Raw genomic sequence first — 15,344 nt, 5'->3', positions numbered from 1 at the left:
AGAGGTTCATCGGTATATTCACCGAGGTTCATCGGTATATTCACCGAGGTTCATCGGTATATTCACCGTGGTTCACCGGTATATTCACCGAGGTTCATCAGTATATTCACCGAGGTTCATCAGTATATTCACCGAGGTTCACCAGTATATTCACCGAGGTTCATCAGTATATTCACCGAGGTTCACCAGTATATTCACCGAGGTTCATCAGTATATTCACCGAGGTTCATCAGTATATTCACCGAGGTTCATCAGTATATTCACCGAGGTTCATCAGTATATTCACCGAGGTTCATCAGTATATTCACCGAGGTTCATCAGTATATTCACCGAGGTTCATCAGTATATTCACCGAGGTTCATCAGTATATTCACAGAGGTTCATCAGTATATTCACCGAGGTTCATCAGTATATTCACCGAGGTTTCACCGAGATTTCATGATGGGCATGGACACATGTAGCCTACATTATGGAGAGGTTTTACGCCAAAAGACTAAAATAATGTTGACCTACCTGCCCACAGTACATAGATACACTATATGACCAAAAGTATGTGGACACCTGCTTGTCTAACATCTCATTCCAAAATCATGGGCATTCATATGGAGCTGGTCCCCCTTTTGCTGCTATAACAACCTCCACTCTGCTGGGAAGGCTTTCCACTAGATGTTGGAACATTGCTGCTGGGACTTGCTTCCATTCAGCCACAAGAGCATTAGTGAGGTCGGGACTGATGTTGGGCGATTAGGCCTGGCTCGCAGTCACCGTTACAATTCATCCCGAAGGTGTTCGATGGGGTTGAGGTCAGGGCTCTGTGCAGGCCAGTCAAGTTCTTCCACACCGATCTCGACAAACCATTTCCATATGGACCTCGCTTTGTGCACGGAGGTATTATCATGCGGAAACAGGAAAGGGCCTTCCCCAAACCGATTCCACAAAGTTGGAAGCACAGAATCGTCTAGAATGTCACTGTATGCTCTGTCGTTAAGATTTCCCTTCACTGGAAAACTAAGAGGGGAACTAGGGGGCCTTGCCCGAACCATGAAAAACAGCCCCAGACCACTATTCCTCATCCACCAAACTTTACAGTTGGCACTATGCATTGGGGCAGGTACAGTTCTCCTGGCACCCGCCAAACCCAGATATGTCTGTCGGACTGCCAGATGGTGAAGCGCTTTCACTACTCCAGAGTCCAATGGCGGCGAGCTTTACACCACTCCAGACGATATTTGGCATTGCGCATGGTGATCTTAGGCGTGTGCGTGGCCGGCACGGCCATGGAAACCCGTTTCATGAAGTTCCTGTCAAACAGTTATTGTGCTGTCGTTGCACTTCAGCACTCGGCGGTCCTGTTCTGTGAGCTTGTGTGGCCTCCCGCTTCGGGGCTGAGCTGTTGTGGCTCCTAGACGTTTCCACTTCACAATAACAACACTTAATGTTGACCGGGGCAGCTCTAGCAGGGCAGAAATTTTGCGATCGGACTTGTTGGAAAAATGCCATGCTCTGACAGTGTCACTTTGAAAGTCCCTGAGCTCTTCAGTACGGGCCATTATAATGTTTGTCTATGGAGATTGCATGGTTGTGTGCACGATTTTATACACCTGTCAGCAACGGGTGTCGTTGAAATAGCCAAATCCACTTATTTGAAGGGGTGTCCACATACTTTTGTATACGGTGTAAAAAGAGAATGTCAGCTCAGAGTTTTTCTCCTCTCAAACTTGATCTTAAAGCGTTGGTGATTAAGATGTATTTCCCAGCGGTCTCACGAGCCAAACATTTAATCGACGGTCTTGACTAGCCTACTTGATTGCAGAAAGAAAACAGCCTTCATTGAGAGGAGAGGAGGCTATGCTTGTTTTCTTTTAGAAAATAAAACGAAATGGAGAAAAAACATTTGTTTTTTTGTTTCTAAATACGAAGTATACAGTCACCAAAATCACATGACTCTTGTTCCATGCACATATGGGCAGTGTCCATCACGGCTGGATAGGCTGTGTTTCCCCTGTCAGAATTCATGCCATAACCAACCACCTAACTGCTAAAACCAGCTGTTGGTTGGTCTTATAGATGCCTGAAATTAGCACTTTGATCACGGATTACGTTTCACACTTCAAATATTTCCACCCTTCCATCAGAGCACAAGCTGATATAAGACAGGTAAATCACAAATCTTTGCACAACAGTCGGAAAATAGCAGAGCGCTGGCTTTAACAATTGAAAAACGAACGTGCGTTTGACACCAGCGCCGTCCTTAACGGCAGCCGAAAATAGAACCCTTTATTTCGGCAAAGAGGGTGTCATAGTAACAGAGAGTCAACTATTACACCACGTTTATGAACACAGGAGGAGCCAGGTTATTTACCAAGACTGTTGAGCTTCAAGGCTTCAGCTGGCATTCCTGTTTCCCTGGTACTTAGTTTATTGATCATTCATTGTGACTGATCGGCCAGAGATTCCGCTCACCTGGGACCTGTTCAGATGGAACGTTGCGGATAGAAATGTATTGATTACTACTGAAATACTTCCCAATGAGAGAGAACCAAATAGACAAGTACACAATCCTGAAGCCTAGAACCTGCTTACCCCGGAGTGTGTGTGTGTGTGTATGTGTGTGTGTGTGTAGTTTCCCTCTCCAGAGTGGGACACAGTCACTCCAGAGGCTAAGAACCTGATTAACCAGATGTTGACCATCAACCCTGCCAAGAGGATCACCGCCCAGGAGGCCCTCAAACACCCATGGGTCTGCGTAAGTACACACACACACACACACACACACACACACACACACACACACACACACACACACACACACACACACACACACACACACACACACACACACACACACACACACACACACACACAGCTAGAGACAGATTGATACACACGCATGCAACCAGACAAACGTCTACAAACATCTCTACTAAAATGCACCTGACAGAGATAACATCCTCAGTGATCACAGAAAGCTTTCCAACTAGTTCCCTAAACTTTGACATGACTTTTTCCCCTCTCTCTCTCCCTCTCTCTCTCCCTCTGTCTCTCCCTCTGTCTCTCCCTCTGTCTCTCCCTCTGTCTCTCCCTCTGTCTCTCTCTCTCTCTCTCTCTCTCTCTCTCTCTCTCTCTCTCTCTCTCTCTCTCTCAGCAACGTTCTACAGTGGCGTCCATGATGCACAGACAGGAGACAGTGGAGTGCCTGAAGAAGTTCAACGCCCGGAGGAAACTCAAGGTCTGTCTGTCTGTCTGTCAGGGGATTCTGTGTCTGTCTGTCTGTCTGTCTGTCTGTCTGTCTGTCTGTCTGTCTGTCAGGGGATTCTGTGTCTGTCTGTCAGGGCTGACCTCCTCTCCTCTCTTCTTCTCTTTTCGTCTCCTCTCTCAGGGGGCTGTTCTCACTGCTATGCTGGTTTCCCGGAACTTCTCTGGTAAGTGTTTCCTTCCCACCCCTACAGTTAGACCCAGAGTCTCTAGCTTAACGTTCTTACACAGCCTCTCACCTTAAACACCAGACTGACATCTGATCAGTGTCGAGGCCTGCTTCCTCCGGTGATAAGAGATGTCTGCACTGTGTGGCATCTATTTGAAGACATGCTTTTGAAAGCTGTCTGGATGGTGGATACTTGTGATTTTGATGACAAGTTGAGTCCGGTAGAAGATGGGAACAATGTCTCCAGAAACCTATGCAACTCTTGTTCTATGTTATACAAGCAGCAGTGCTTGTCTCCGCAGGCGTGTTTGTGTGTGTGTCTACCAGTCTGGGTGGTTGGTGCTTCAGTCAACATGAGTCACTCTGTTCGTAACTGCAAATTATCAAATGATCTGAGGTGAACAACTACTCAAATAAAGCAAAACACTGCCGGCTGTGTCCACACACACCGGTCTGCCGATTCACCACTCCAACACCCTCATCTCCTCAGGAACAGGAGACAATATTAGAGTGAGATCATCCAGGGATGAGTCACTGAAAAGAGAGGGATGAGAGACAGAGAGAGACCGAGAGAGACCAAGAGATAGGAGAGGGAGAGAGAGACAGAGAGTTGGATGAGAGCGCAAGGGAATAGAGGGTGATGGATTAGATAGGTAGAGCGAGACAGGAGAATGATGGATGAGAGGAAGGGATGAGAGAGGGAGATGTGTGTGAAAAGCAGACAAGCGAGAGAGGGGGAGATAGTGGCAGAAGAGAGAGAGAGTAGGATGTGAAATAGAGAAAGAGAGATGAGAGAGGAGAGACGGAGGTTGGGGGATAGAGGGAAGGAGGAAGAGGAGAGATGGAGGTTGGGGGATAGAGAGATGGAGGAAGAGGAGAGACAGAGGTTGGGAGATAGAGGGAAGGAGGAAGAGGAGAGATGGAAGTTGGGGGATAGAGAGATGGAGGTTGGGGGATAGAGAGAAGGAGTAAGAGGAGAGATGGAGGTTGGGGGATAGAGAGAAGGAGGTAGAGGAGAGACAGAGGTTGTGAGATAGAGAGATGGAGGTTGGGGGATAGAGAGAAGGAGGTAGAGGGCAGAAAATAAAGGAAGAGAAGTTAACAGATATGGCTCGGGGAAGACATCTCCTTCTAACCCTCATGAACTGTTCCAGTTGGGTATTGGGTCAATGAGGATGTGTGTGGAAGAACAGAACCTACATTTGTAGAATGTGTAATGTTCTTTGTCATATTGTGTTGGATTGTGTTTCTCTGTGTGTTGTTAATTGTCTCTTTTGGACTAATGAGCCATATCTGTTTCCTTCTCTTCCTTTCTTCTCTGCCCTCTTCCTCCTTCCCTCTATCCCCCAACCTCCATCTCTCCTCTTCCTCCTTCCCTCTATCCCCCAACCTCCATCTCTCCTCTTCCTCCTTCCCTCTATCTCCCCAACCTCCATCTCTCCTCTTCTTCCCTCTATCTCCCCAACCTCCCATCTCTCCTCTTCCTCCTTCCCTCTATCTTCCCAACCTCCAACCTCCATCTCTCCTCTTCCTCCTTCCCTCTATCCCCCAACCTCCATCTCTCCTCTTCCTCCTTCCCTCTATCTCCCCAACCTCCCATCTCTCCTCTTCCTCCTTCCCTCTATCCCCAAACCTCCATCTCTCCTCTTCCTCCTTCCCTCTATCCCCCAACCTCCCATCTCTCCTCTTCCTCCTTCCCTCTATCCCCCAACCTCCCATCTCCCCTCTTCCTCCTTCCCTCTATCCCCAACCTCCATCTCTCCTCTTCCTCCTTCCCTCTATCTCCCCAACCTCCATCTCTCCTCTTCCTCCTTCTCTCTATCTCCCCAACCTCCCATCTCTCCTCTTCCTCCTTCTCTCTATCTCCCCAACCTCCATCTCTCCTCTTCCTCCTTCCCTCTATCTCCCCAACCTCCCATCTCTCCTCTTCCTCCTTCCCTCTATCTCCCCAACCTCCCATATCTCCTCTTCCTCCTTCTCTCTATCTCTCCAACCTCCATATCTCCTCTTCCTCCTTCCCTCTATCCCCCAACCTCCATCTTTCCTCTTCCTCCTTCCCTTTATCCCCCAACCTCCATCTCTCCTCTTCCTCCTTCCCTCCATCTCCCCAACATCCCATATATCCTCTTCCTCCTTCCCTCTATCTCCCCAACCTCCATCTCTCCTCTTCCTCCTTCTCTCTATCTTCCTAACCTCCCATCTCTCCTCTTCCTCCTTCCCTCTATCTCCCCAACCTCCATCTCTCCTCTTCCTCCTTCTCTCTATCTCCCCAACCTCCATCTCTCCTCTTCCTCCTTCTCTCTATCTCCCCAACCTCCATCTCTCCTCTTCCTCCTTCTCTCTATCTCCCCAATCTCCCATCTCTCCTCTTCCTCCTTCCCTCTATCTCCCCAACCTCCATCTCTCCTCTTTCTCCTTCTCTCTATCTCCCCAACCTCCCATCTCTCCTCTTCCTCCTTCTCTCTATCTCCCCAACCTCCCATCTCTCCTCTTCCTCCTTCTCTCTATCTCCCCAACCTCCCATCTCTCCTCTTCCTCCTTCTCTCTATCTCCCCAACCTCCCATCTCTTCTCTTCCTCCTTCCCTCTATCTCCCCAACCTCCATCTCTCCTCTTCCTCCTTCTCTCTATCTCCCCAACCTCCCATCTCTCCTCTGCCCTTCTCTCTACTATTCCTGGTTACTGTGGGTATGTGGGACACTAACAGTGGGCGCTCGTTCCGCCACCGCTCCAATCAGTGTCAGTGCAGCAGCAGCAGCAGCAGCCGCAGCAGCGGGCACCACCGGTGGGCTGGTGGAACAAGGTAGACTGGCACACCTGGGGCGGCACCCCCCTCCCTCCTCCCTCTTTCTCACCTCTACCTCTCCTCCCTATCCTCCCTTCCTCTCTCCTCCGTCTCTCCCTCTCTCCCTCCCTCCACCTTGCATGGATGCGCCGAGCATGCCACCTCCATCGCTCATTGACCCAGTGCTATTCCATCGCCACACCTCATTGGCCACCTGGCCTCCCTCTCTCCACTCTGATTGGGCGGCTGCGGTTCCCGTCACCTGCCTCCTCCTCCTTTTACTGCTCTCCATCTCTCAGTTCCTTCACAGCGCAGAACAGCACAGTGGAGCATGGCTGACCCAACTAAACCTTGTCTTTGTCCTATTTCTCTCTCTGGTCTCTCTTCTCTCTGTTCTCTCTTCTCTCTGTTCTCTGTTCTCTCTGGTCTCTCTTCTCTCTGTTCTCTCTGGTCTCTGGTCTCTCTTCTCTCTGGTCTCTCTGGTCTTTCTTCTCTCTGTTCCCTCTTCTCTCTGGTCTCTCTGGTCTTTCTTCTCTCTTTTCTCTCTGTTCTCTCTGTTCTCTCTGGTCTCTCTTTTCTCTGTTCTCTCTTCTTTCTGTTCTCTCTGGTCTCTCTGGTCTTTCTTCTCTCTGTTCTCTCTTCTCTCTGTTCTCTCTGGTCTCTCTGTTCTCTCTTCTCTCTGGACTCTCTTCTCTCTGTTCTCTCTTCTCTCTCTTCTCTCTAGTCTATGGTCTCTCTTCTCTCTGTTCTCTGGTCTCTCTTCTCTCTGTTCTCTCTTCTCTCTGTTCTCTCTTCTCTCTGGTCTCTCTTCTCTCTCTTCTCTCTGTTCTCTCTTCTCTCTGGTCTCTCTTCTCTCTCTTCTCTCTGTTCTCTCTCTCTGGTCTCTCTTCTCTCTGGTCTCTCTTCTCTCTGTTCTCTCTGGTCTCTCTTCTCTCTGTTCTCTCTGGTCTTTCTTCTCTCTGTTCTCTCTTCTCTCCTTTTTCTCTCTGTTCTCTCTGGTCTCTGTTACCATTTATCTCTAGTCTCTCTGTTGTGCCTGGTCTCTTTCTCTCTGGTCTCTCTTCTCTGTTCTCTTTCTCTCTGGTCTCTATTCTCTCTGTTCTATTTCTCGCTGTTCTCTTTCTCTCTGTTCTCTTTCTCTCTCTTCTCTCTGGTCTCTGTCTCTCTGGTCTCTCTTCTCTCTGTTCTCTCTGTTCTCTGGTCTCTCTTCTCTCTGTTCTCTCTGGTCTCTGGTCTCTCTTCTCTCTGATCTCTGGTCTCTCTTCTCTCTGTTATCTCTGGTCTCTGGTCTCTCTTCTCGCTGTTCTCTCTGGTCTCTGTTCTCTTTCTCTCTGTTCTCTTTCTCTCTGTTCTCTTTCTCGCTGTTCTCTTTCTCTCTCTTCTCTCTGGTCTCTCTTCTCTCTGGTCTCTCTGGTCTCTGTTCTCTCTGGTCTTTCTTCTCTCTGTTCTCTCTTCTCTCTCTTCTTTTTCTCTCTGTTCTCTCTGGTCTCTGTTACCTTTTATCTCTAGTCTCTCTGTTGTGCCTGGTCTCTTTCTCTCTGTTCTCTCTCTCTGTTCTCTCTTCTCTCTGGACTCTCTTCTCTCTGTTCTCTCTTCTCTCTCTTCTCTCTAGTCTATGGTCTCTCTTCTCTCTGTTCTCTCTGGTCTCTCTTCTCTCTGTTCTCTCTTCTCTCTGTTCTCTCTTCTCTCTGGTCTCTCTTCTCTCTCTTCTCTCTGTTCTCTCTTCTCTCTGGTCTCTCTTCTCTCTCTTCTCTCTGTTCTCTCTCTCTGGTCTCTCTTCTCTCTGGTCTCTCTTCTCTCTGTTCTCTCTGGTCTCTCTTCTCTCTGTTCTCTCTGGTCTTTCTTCTCTCTGTTCTCTCTTCTCTCCTTTTTCTCTCTGTTCTCTCTGGTCTCTGTTACCATTTATCTCTAGTCTCTCTGTTGTGCCTGGTCTCTTTCTCTCTGGTCTCTCTTCTCTGTTCTCTTTCTCTCTGGTCTCTATTCTCTCTGTTCTATTTCTCGCTGTTCTCTTTCTCTCTGTTCTCTTTCTCTCTCTTCTCTCTGGTCTCTGTCTCTCTGGTCTCTCTTCTCTCTGTTCTCTCTGTTCTCTGGTCTCTCTTCTCTCTGTTCTCTCTGGTCTCTGGTCTCTCTTCTCTCTGATCTCTGGTCTCTCTTCTCTCTGTTCTCTCTGGTCTCTGGTCTCTCTTCTCGCTGTTCTCTCTGGTCTCTGTTCTCTTTCTCTCTGTTCTCTTTCTCTCTGTTCTCTTTCTCGCTGTTCTCTTTCTCTCTCTTCTCTCTGGTCTCTCTTCTCTCTGGTCTCTCTGGTCTCTCTTCTCTCTGTTCTCTCTGGTCTTTCTTCTCTCTGTTCTCTCTTCTCTCTCTTCTTTTTCTCTCTGTTCTCTCTGGTCTCTGTTACCTTTTATCTCTAGTCTCTCTGTTGTGCCTGGTCTCTTTCTCTCTGGTCTCTCTTCTCTGTTCTCTTTCTCTCTGGTCTCTATTCTCTCTGTTCTCTCTTCTCTCTGTTGTCTCTGGTCTCTCTTCTCTCTGTTCTCTTTCTCTCTGGTCTCTCTTCTCTGTTCTCTTTCTCTCTGGTCTCTGTTCTCGCTGGTCTCGCTTCTCTCTGTTCTCTCTGGTCTCTCTTCTCTCTGTTCTCTATGGTCTCTCTTCTCTCTGTTCTCTCTGGTCTCTCTTCTCTCTGTTCTCTCTTCTCTCTGTTCTCTCTTCTCTCTGGTCTCTCTTCTCCCCCCTCTCTCTGTTCCCTCTTCTCTCTGGTCTCTCTCCTCTATGTTCTCTCTGGTCTCTCTTCTCTCTGTTCTCTCTGGTCTCTCTTCTCTCTGTTCTCTCTAGTCTCCTCTCTGTTATCTCTGGTCTCTCTTCTCTCTGTTCTCTCTAGTCTCTCTTCTCTCTGTTATCTCTGGTCTCTCTTCTCTCTGTTCTCTCTGGTCTCTCTTCTCTCTGGCCTCTCTTCTCTCTGTTCTCTCTTCTCTCTGTTCTCTGTTCTCTCTGGTCTCTCTTCTCCCCCCTCTCTCTGTTCCCTTTTCTCTCTGGTCTCTCTCCTCTCTGTTCTCTCTGGTCTCTCTTCTCTCTGTTCTCTCTGGTCTCTCTTCTCTCTGTTCTCTCTAGTCTCTCTTCTGTCTGTTCTCTCGTCTCTCTGGTCTCTCTTCTCCCCCTCTCTCTGTTCCCTCTTCTCTCTGGTCTCTCTTCTCTCTGTTCTCTCTCGTCTCCTCTCTGTTCTCTCTAGTCTCTCTTCTCTCTGTTATCTCTGGTCTCTCTTCTCTCTGTTCTCTCTAGTCTCTCTTCTCTCTGTTATCTCTGGTCTCTCTTCTCTCTGTTGTCTTTCTCCCTGTTCTCTTTCTCTCTGTTCTCTCTGGTCTCTCTTCTCTCTGTTCTCTTTCGCTCTGTTCTCTTTTCTCTCTGTTCTCTCTGGTCTCTCTTCTCTCTGGTCTCTTTCTCTCTTTTCTCTCTGGTCTCTCTTCTCTCTGTTCTCTTTCTCTCTGTTCTCTCTGGTCTCTCTTCTCTCTGTTCTCTCTGGTCTCTCTTCTCTCTGTTCTCTTTCTCTCTGGTCTCTCTTCTCTGTTCTCTGGTCTCTCTTCTCTCTCTTCTCTCTGTTCTCTCATCTCTCTGTTCTCTCTTCTCTCTGGTCTCTCTTCTCTCTGGTCTCTGTTCTCTCTGTTCTCTCTTCTCTCTGGTCTCTCTTCTCTCTGGTCTCTGTTCTCTGTTCTCTCATCTCTCTGTTCTCTCTGGTCTCTCTTTTCTCTGTTGTCTCTTCTCTCTGGTCTCTCTTCTCTCTGTTCTCTCTGGTCTCTCTTCTCTCTGTTCTCTCTTATCTCTGGTCTCTCCGTTCTCTCTTCTCTCTGTTATCTCTGGTCTCTCTTCTCTCTGTTCTCTCTGGTCTCTCTTCTCTCTGGCCTCTCTTCTCTCTGTTCTCTCTTCTCTCTGTTCTCTGTTCTCTCTGGTCTCTCTTCTCCCCCCTCTCTCTGTTCCCTTTTCTCTCTGGTCTCTCTCCTCTCTGTTCTCTCTGGTCTCTCTTCTCTCTGTTCTCTCTGGTCTCTCTTCTCTCTGTTCTCTCTAGTCTCTCTTCTCTCTGTTATCTCTGGTCTCTCTTATCTCTGTTCTCTCTAGTTTCTCTTCTCTCTTTTCTCTCTGGTCTCTCTTCTCTCTGTTCTCTTTCGCTCTGTTCTCTTTTCTCTCTGTTCTCTCTGGTCTCTTTCTCTCTGGTCTCTCTTCTCTCTGTTCTCTCTTCTCTCTGTTCTCTCTTCTCTCTGGTCTCTCTTCTCCCCCCTCTCTCTGTTCCCTCTTCTCTCTGGTCTCTCTCCTCTATGTTCTCTCTGGTCTCTCTTCTCTCTGTTCTCTTTCGCTCTGTTCTCTTTTCTCTCTGTTCTCTCTGGTCTCTCTTCTCTCTGGTCTCTTTCTCTCTTTTCTCTCTGGTCTCTCTTCTCTCTGTTCTCTTTCTCTCTGGTCTCTCTTCTCTCTGTTCTCTCTGGTCTCTCTTCTCTCTGTTCTCTTTCTCTCTGGTCTCTCTTCTCTGTTCTCTGGTCTCTCTTCTCTCTGGTCTCTCTGGTCTCTCTTCTCTCTCTTCTCTCTGTTCTCTCATCTCTCTGTTCTCTCTTCTCTCTGGTCTCTCTTCTCTCTGGTCTCTGTTCTCTCTGTTCTCTCTTCTCTCTGGTCTCTGGTCTCTCTGGTCTCTGTTCTCTGTTCTCTCATCTCTCTGTTCTCTCTGGTCTCTCTTTTCTCTGTTCTCTGTTATCTCTGGTCTCTCTTCTCTCTGTTGTCTTTCTCTCTGTTCTCTTTCTCTCTGTTCTCTCTGGTCTCTCTTCTCTCTGTTCTCTTTCGCTCTGTTCTCTTTTCTCTCTGTTCTCTCTGGTCTCTCTTCTCTCTGGTCTCTTTCTCTCTTTTCTCTCTGGTCTCTCTTCTCTCTGTTCTCTTTCTCTCTGTTCTCTCTGGTCTCTCTTCTCTCTGTTCTCTCTGGTCTCTCTTCTCTCTGTTCTCTTTCTCTCTGGTCTCTCTTCTCTGTTCTCTGGTCTCTCTTCTCTCTCTTCTCTCTGTTCTCTCATCTCTCTGTTCTCTCTTCTCTCTGGTCTCTCTTCTCTCTGGTCTCTGTTCTCTCTGTTCTCTCTTCTCTCTGGTCTCTCTTCTCTCTGGTCTCTGTTCTCTGTTCTCTCATCTCTCTGTTCTCTCTGGTCTCTCTTTTCTCTGTTGTCTCTTCTCTCTGGTCTCTCTTCTCTCTGTTCTCTCTGGTCTCTCTTCTCTCTGTTCTCTCTTATCTCTGGTCTCTCCGTTCTCTCTTCTCTCTGTTATCTCTGGTCTCTCTTCTCTCTGTTCTCTCTGGTCTCTCTTCTCTCTGGCCTCTCTTCTCTCTGTTCTCTCTTCTCTCTGTTCTCTGTTCTCTCTGGTCTCTCTTCTCCCCCCTCTCTCTGTTCCCTTTTCTCTCTGGTCTCTCTCCTCTCTGTTCTCTCTGGTCTCTCTTCTCTCTGTTCTCTCTGGTCTCTCTTCTCTCTGTTCTCTCTAGTCTCTCTTCTCTCTGTTATCTCTGGTCTCTCTTATCTCTGTTCTCTCTAGTTTCTCTTCTCTCTTTTCTCTCTGGTCTCTCTTCTCTCTGTTCTCTTTCGCTCTGTTCTCTTTTCTCTCTGTTCTCTCTGGTCTCTTTCTCTCTGGTCTCTCTTCTCTCTGTTCTCTCTTCTCTCTGTTCTCTCTTCTCTCTGGTCTCTCTTCTCCCCCCTCTCTCTGTTCCCTCTTCTCTCTGGTCTCTCTCCTCTATGTTCTCTCTGGTCTCTCTTCTCCCCCCTCTCTCTGTTCCCTCTTCTCTCTGGTCTCTCTCCTCTATGTTCTCTCTGGTCTCTCTTCTCTCTGTTCTCTTTCGCTCTGTTCTCTTTTCTCTCTGTTCTCTCTGGTCTCTCTTCTCTCTGGTCTCTTTCTCTCTTTTCTCTCTGGTCTCTCTTCTCTCTGTTCTCTTTCTCTCTGGTCTCTCTTCTCTCTGTTCTCTCTGGTCTCTCTTCTCTCTGTTCTCTTTCTCTCTGGTCTCTCTTCTCTGTTCTCTGGTCTCTCTTCTCTCTGGTCTCTCTGGTCTCTCTTCTCTCTCTTCTCTCTGTTCTCTCTTCTCTCTGTTCTCTCTTCTCTCTGGTCTCTCTTCTCTCTGGTCTCTGTTCTCTCTGTTCTCTCTTCTCTCTGGTCTCTGGTCTCTCTGGTCTCTGTTCTCTGTTCTCTCATCTCTCTGTTCTCTCTGGTCTCTCTTTTCTCTGTTCTCTGTTATCTCTGGTCTCTCTTCTCTCTGTTGTCTTTCTCTCTGTTCTCTTTCTCTCTGTTCTCTCTGGTCTCTCTTCTCTCTGTTCTCTTTCGCTCTGTTCTCTTTTCTCTCTGTTCTCTCTGGTCTCTCTTCTCTCTGGTCTCTTTCTCTCTTTTCTCTCTGGTCTCTCTTCTCTCTGTTCTCTTTCTCTCTGTTCTCTCTGGTCTCTCTTCTCTCTGTTCTCTCTGGTCTCTCTTCTCTCTGTTCTCTTTCTCTCTGGTCTCTCTTCTCTGTTCTCTGGTCTCTCTTCTCTCTCTTCTCTCTGTTCTCTCATCTCTCTGTTCTCTCTTCTCTCTGGTCTCTCTTCTCTCTGGTCTCTGTTCTCTCTGTTCTCTCTTCTCTCTGGTCTCTCTTCTCTCTGGTCTCTGTTCTCTGTTCTCTCATCTCTCTGTTCTCTCTGGTCTCTCTTTTCTCTGTTGTCTCTTCTCTCTGGTCTCTCTTCTCTCTGTTCTCTCTGGTCTCTCTTCTCTCTGTTCTCTCTTATCTCTGGTCTCTCCGTTCTCTCTTCTCTCTGTTATCTCTGGTCTCTCTTCTCTCTGTTCTCTCTGGTCTCTCTTCTCTCTGGCCTCTCTTCTCTCTGTTCTCTCTTCTCTCTGTTCTCTGTTCTCTCTGGTCTCTCTTCTCCCCCCTCTCTCTGTTCCCTTTTCTCTCTGGTCTCTCTCCTCTCTGTTCTCTCTGGTCTCTCTTCTCTCTGTTCTCTCTGGTCTCTCTTCTCTCTGTTCTCTCTAGTCTCTCTTCTCTCTGTTATCTCTGGTCTCTCTTATCTCTGTTCTCTCTAGTTTCTCTTCTCTCTTTTCTCTCTGGTCTCTCTTCTCTCTGTTCTCTTTCGCTCTGTTCTCTTTTCTCTCTGTTCTCTCTGGTCTCTTTCTCTCTGGTCTCTCTTCTCTCTGTTCTCTCTTCTCTCTGGTCTCTCTTCTCCCCCCTCTCTCTGTTCCCTCTTCTCTCTGGTCTCTCTCCTCTATGTTCTCTCTGGTCTCTCTTCTCTCTGTTCTCTTTCGCTCTGTTCTCTTTTCTCTCTGTTCTCTCTGGTCTCTCTTCTCTCTGGTCTCTTTCTCTCTTTTCTCTCTGGTCTCTCTTCTCTCTGTTCTCTTTCTCTCTGGTCTCTCTTCTCTCTGTTCTCTCTGGTCTCTCTTCTCTCTGTTCTCTTTCTCTCTGGTCTCTCTTCTCTGTTCTCTGGTCTCTCTTCTCTCTGGTCTCTCTGGTCTCTCTTCTCTCTCTTCTCTCTGTTCTCTCATCTCTCTGTTCTCTCTTCTCTCTGGTCTCTCTTCTCTCTGGTCTCTGTTCTCTCTTCTCTCTGGTCTCTGGTCTCTCTGGTCTCTGTTCTCTGTTCTCTCATCTCTCTGTTCTCTCTGGTCTCTCTTTTCTCTGTTCTCTTTTCTCTCTGGTCTCTCTTCTCTCTGTTCTCTCTGGTCTCTCTTCTCTCTGTTCTCTCTTCTCTCTGGTCTCTCCGTTCTCTCTTCTCTCTGTTATCTCTGGTCTCTCTTCTCTCTGTTCTCTCTGGTCTCTCTTCTCTCTGGCCTCTCTTCTCTCTGTTCTCTCTTCTCTCTGTTCTCTGTTCTCTCTGGTCTCTCTTCTCCCCCCTCTCTCTGTTCCCTTTTCTCTCTGGTCTCTCTCCTCTCTGTTCTCTCTGGTCTCTCTTCTCTCTGTTCTCTCTGGTCTCTCTTCTCTCTGTTCTCTCTAGTCTCTCTTCTCTCTGTTATCTCTGGTCTCTCTTATCTCTGTTCTCTCTAGTCTCTCTTCTCTCTTTTCTCTCTGGTCTCTCTTCTCTCTGTTCTCTTTCGCTCTGTTCTCTTTTCTCTCTGTTCTCTCTGGTCTCTTTCTCTCTGGTCTCTCTTCTCTCTGTTCTCTTTCTCTCTGTTCTCTCTTTTCTCTCTGGTCTCTCTTTTCTCTCTGGTCTCTCTTCTCTCTGTTCTCTTTCTCTCTGTTCTCTCTGTTCTCTCTGGTCTCTCTTCTCTCTGTTCTCTCTGGTCTCTCTTCTCTTTGTTCTCTTTCTCTCTGGTCTCTCTTCTCTCTCTTCTCTCTGTTCTCTCTTCTGTCTGTTCTCTCGTCTCTCTGGTCTCTCTTCTCCCCCTCTCTCTGTTCCCTCTTCTCTCTGGTCTCTCTTCTCTCTGTTCTCTCTCGTCTCCTCTCTGTTCTCTCTAGTCTCTCTTCTCTCTGTTATCTCTGGTCTCTCTTCTCTCTGTTCTCTCTAGTCTCTCTTCTCTCTGTTATCTCTGGTCTCTCTTCTCTCTGTTGTCTTTCTCTCTGGTCTCTCTGGTCTTTCTTCTCTCTTTTCTCTCTGTTCTCTCTGTTCTCTCTGGTCTCTCTTTTCTCTGTTCTCTCTTCTTTCTGTTCTCTCTGGTCTCTCTGGTCTTTCTTCTCTCTGTTCTCTCTTCTCTCTGTTCTCTCTGGTCTCTCTGTTCTCTCTTCTCTCTGGACTCTCTTCTCTCTGTTCTCTCTTCTCTCTCTTCTCTCTAGTCTATGGTCTCTCTTCTCTCTGTTCTCTCTGGTCTCTCTTCTCTCTGTTCTCTCTTCTCTCTGGTCTCTCTTCTCTCTCTTCTCTCTGTTCTCTCTTCTCTCTGGTCTCTCTTCTCTCTCTTCTCTCTGTTCTCTCTCTCTGGTCTCTCTTCTCTCTGGTCTCTCTTCTCTCTGTTCTCTCTGGTCTCTCTTCTCTCTGTTCTCTCTGGTCTTTCTTCTCTCTGTTCTCTCTTCTCTCCTTTTTCTCTCTGTTCTCTCTGGTCTCTGTTACCATTTATCTCTAGTCTCTCTGTTGTGCCTGGTCTCTTTCTCTCTGGTCTCTCTTCTCTGTTCTCTTTCTCTCTGGTCTCTATTCTCTCTGTTCTATTTCTCGCTGTTCTCTTTCTCTCTGTTCTCTTTCTCTCTCTTCTCTCTGGT

The 15,344-nt window shown here is 47.7% G+C and overlaps 1 protein-coding gene across 6 annotated transcripts in view; it reads left to right on the top strand.

Moving 5' to 3' along the window:
- The window catches only part of LOC139390163 (calcium/calmodulin-dependent protein kinase type II subunit beta-like), a 217,611-nt gene that overhangs the window by 80,604 nt on the left and 121,663 nt on the right, over positions 1–15,344 (top strand). For all 6 annotated transcript variants that reach the window (XM_071137381.1, XM_071137376.1, XM_071137379.1 and 3 more), the window contains exons 10-13: positions 2,624–2,746; positions 3,146–3,229; positions 3,380–3,422; positions 6,131–6,226. In XM_071137381.1, the coding sequence (XP_070993482.1) occupies positions 2,624–2,746; positions 3,146–3,229; positions 3,380–3,422; positions 6,131–6,226 (346 nt within the window). The remainder of the gene's footprint in view (positions 1–2,623; positions 2,747–3,145; positions 3,230–3,379; positions 3,423–6,130; positions 6,227–15,344) is intronic.

This window comes from Oncorhynchus clarkii, chromosome 30, assembly GCF_045791955.1.
Source record: "Oncorhynchus clarkii lewisi isolate Uvic-CL-2024 chromosome 30, UVic_Ocla_1.0, whole genome shotgun sequence".
In the NCBI taxonomy this organism is placed as follows: domain Eukaryota; kingdom Metazoa; phylum Chordata; class Actinopteri; order Salmoniformes; family Salmonidae; genus Oncorhynchus; species Oncorhynchus clarkii.
Note: the sequence above shows the minus strand (reverse complement) of the source record. Positions and strands in the feature narration are given on the sequence as shown.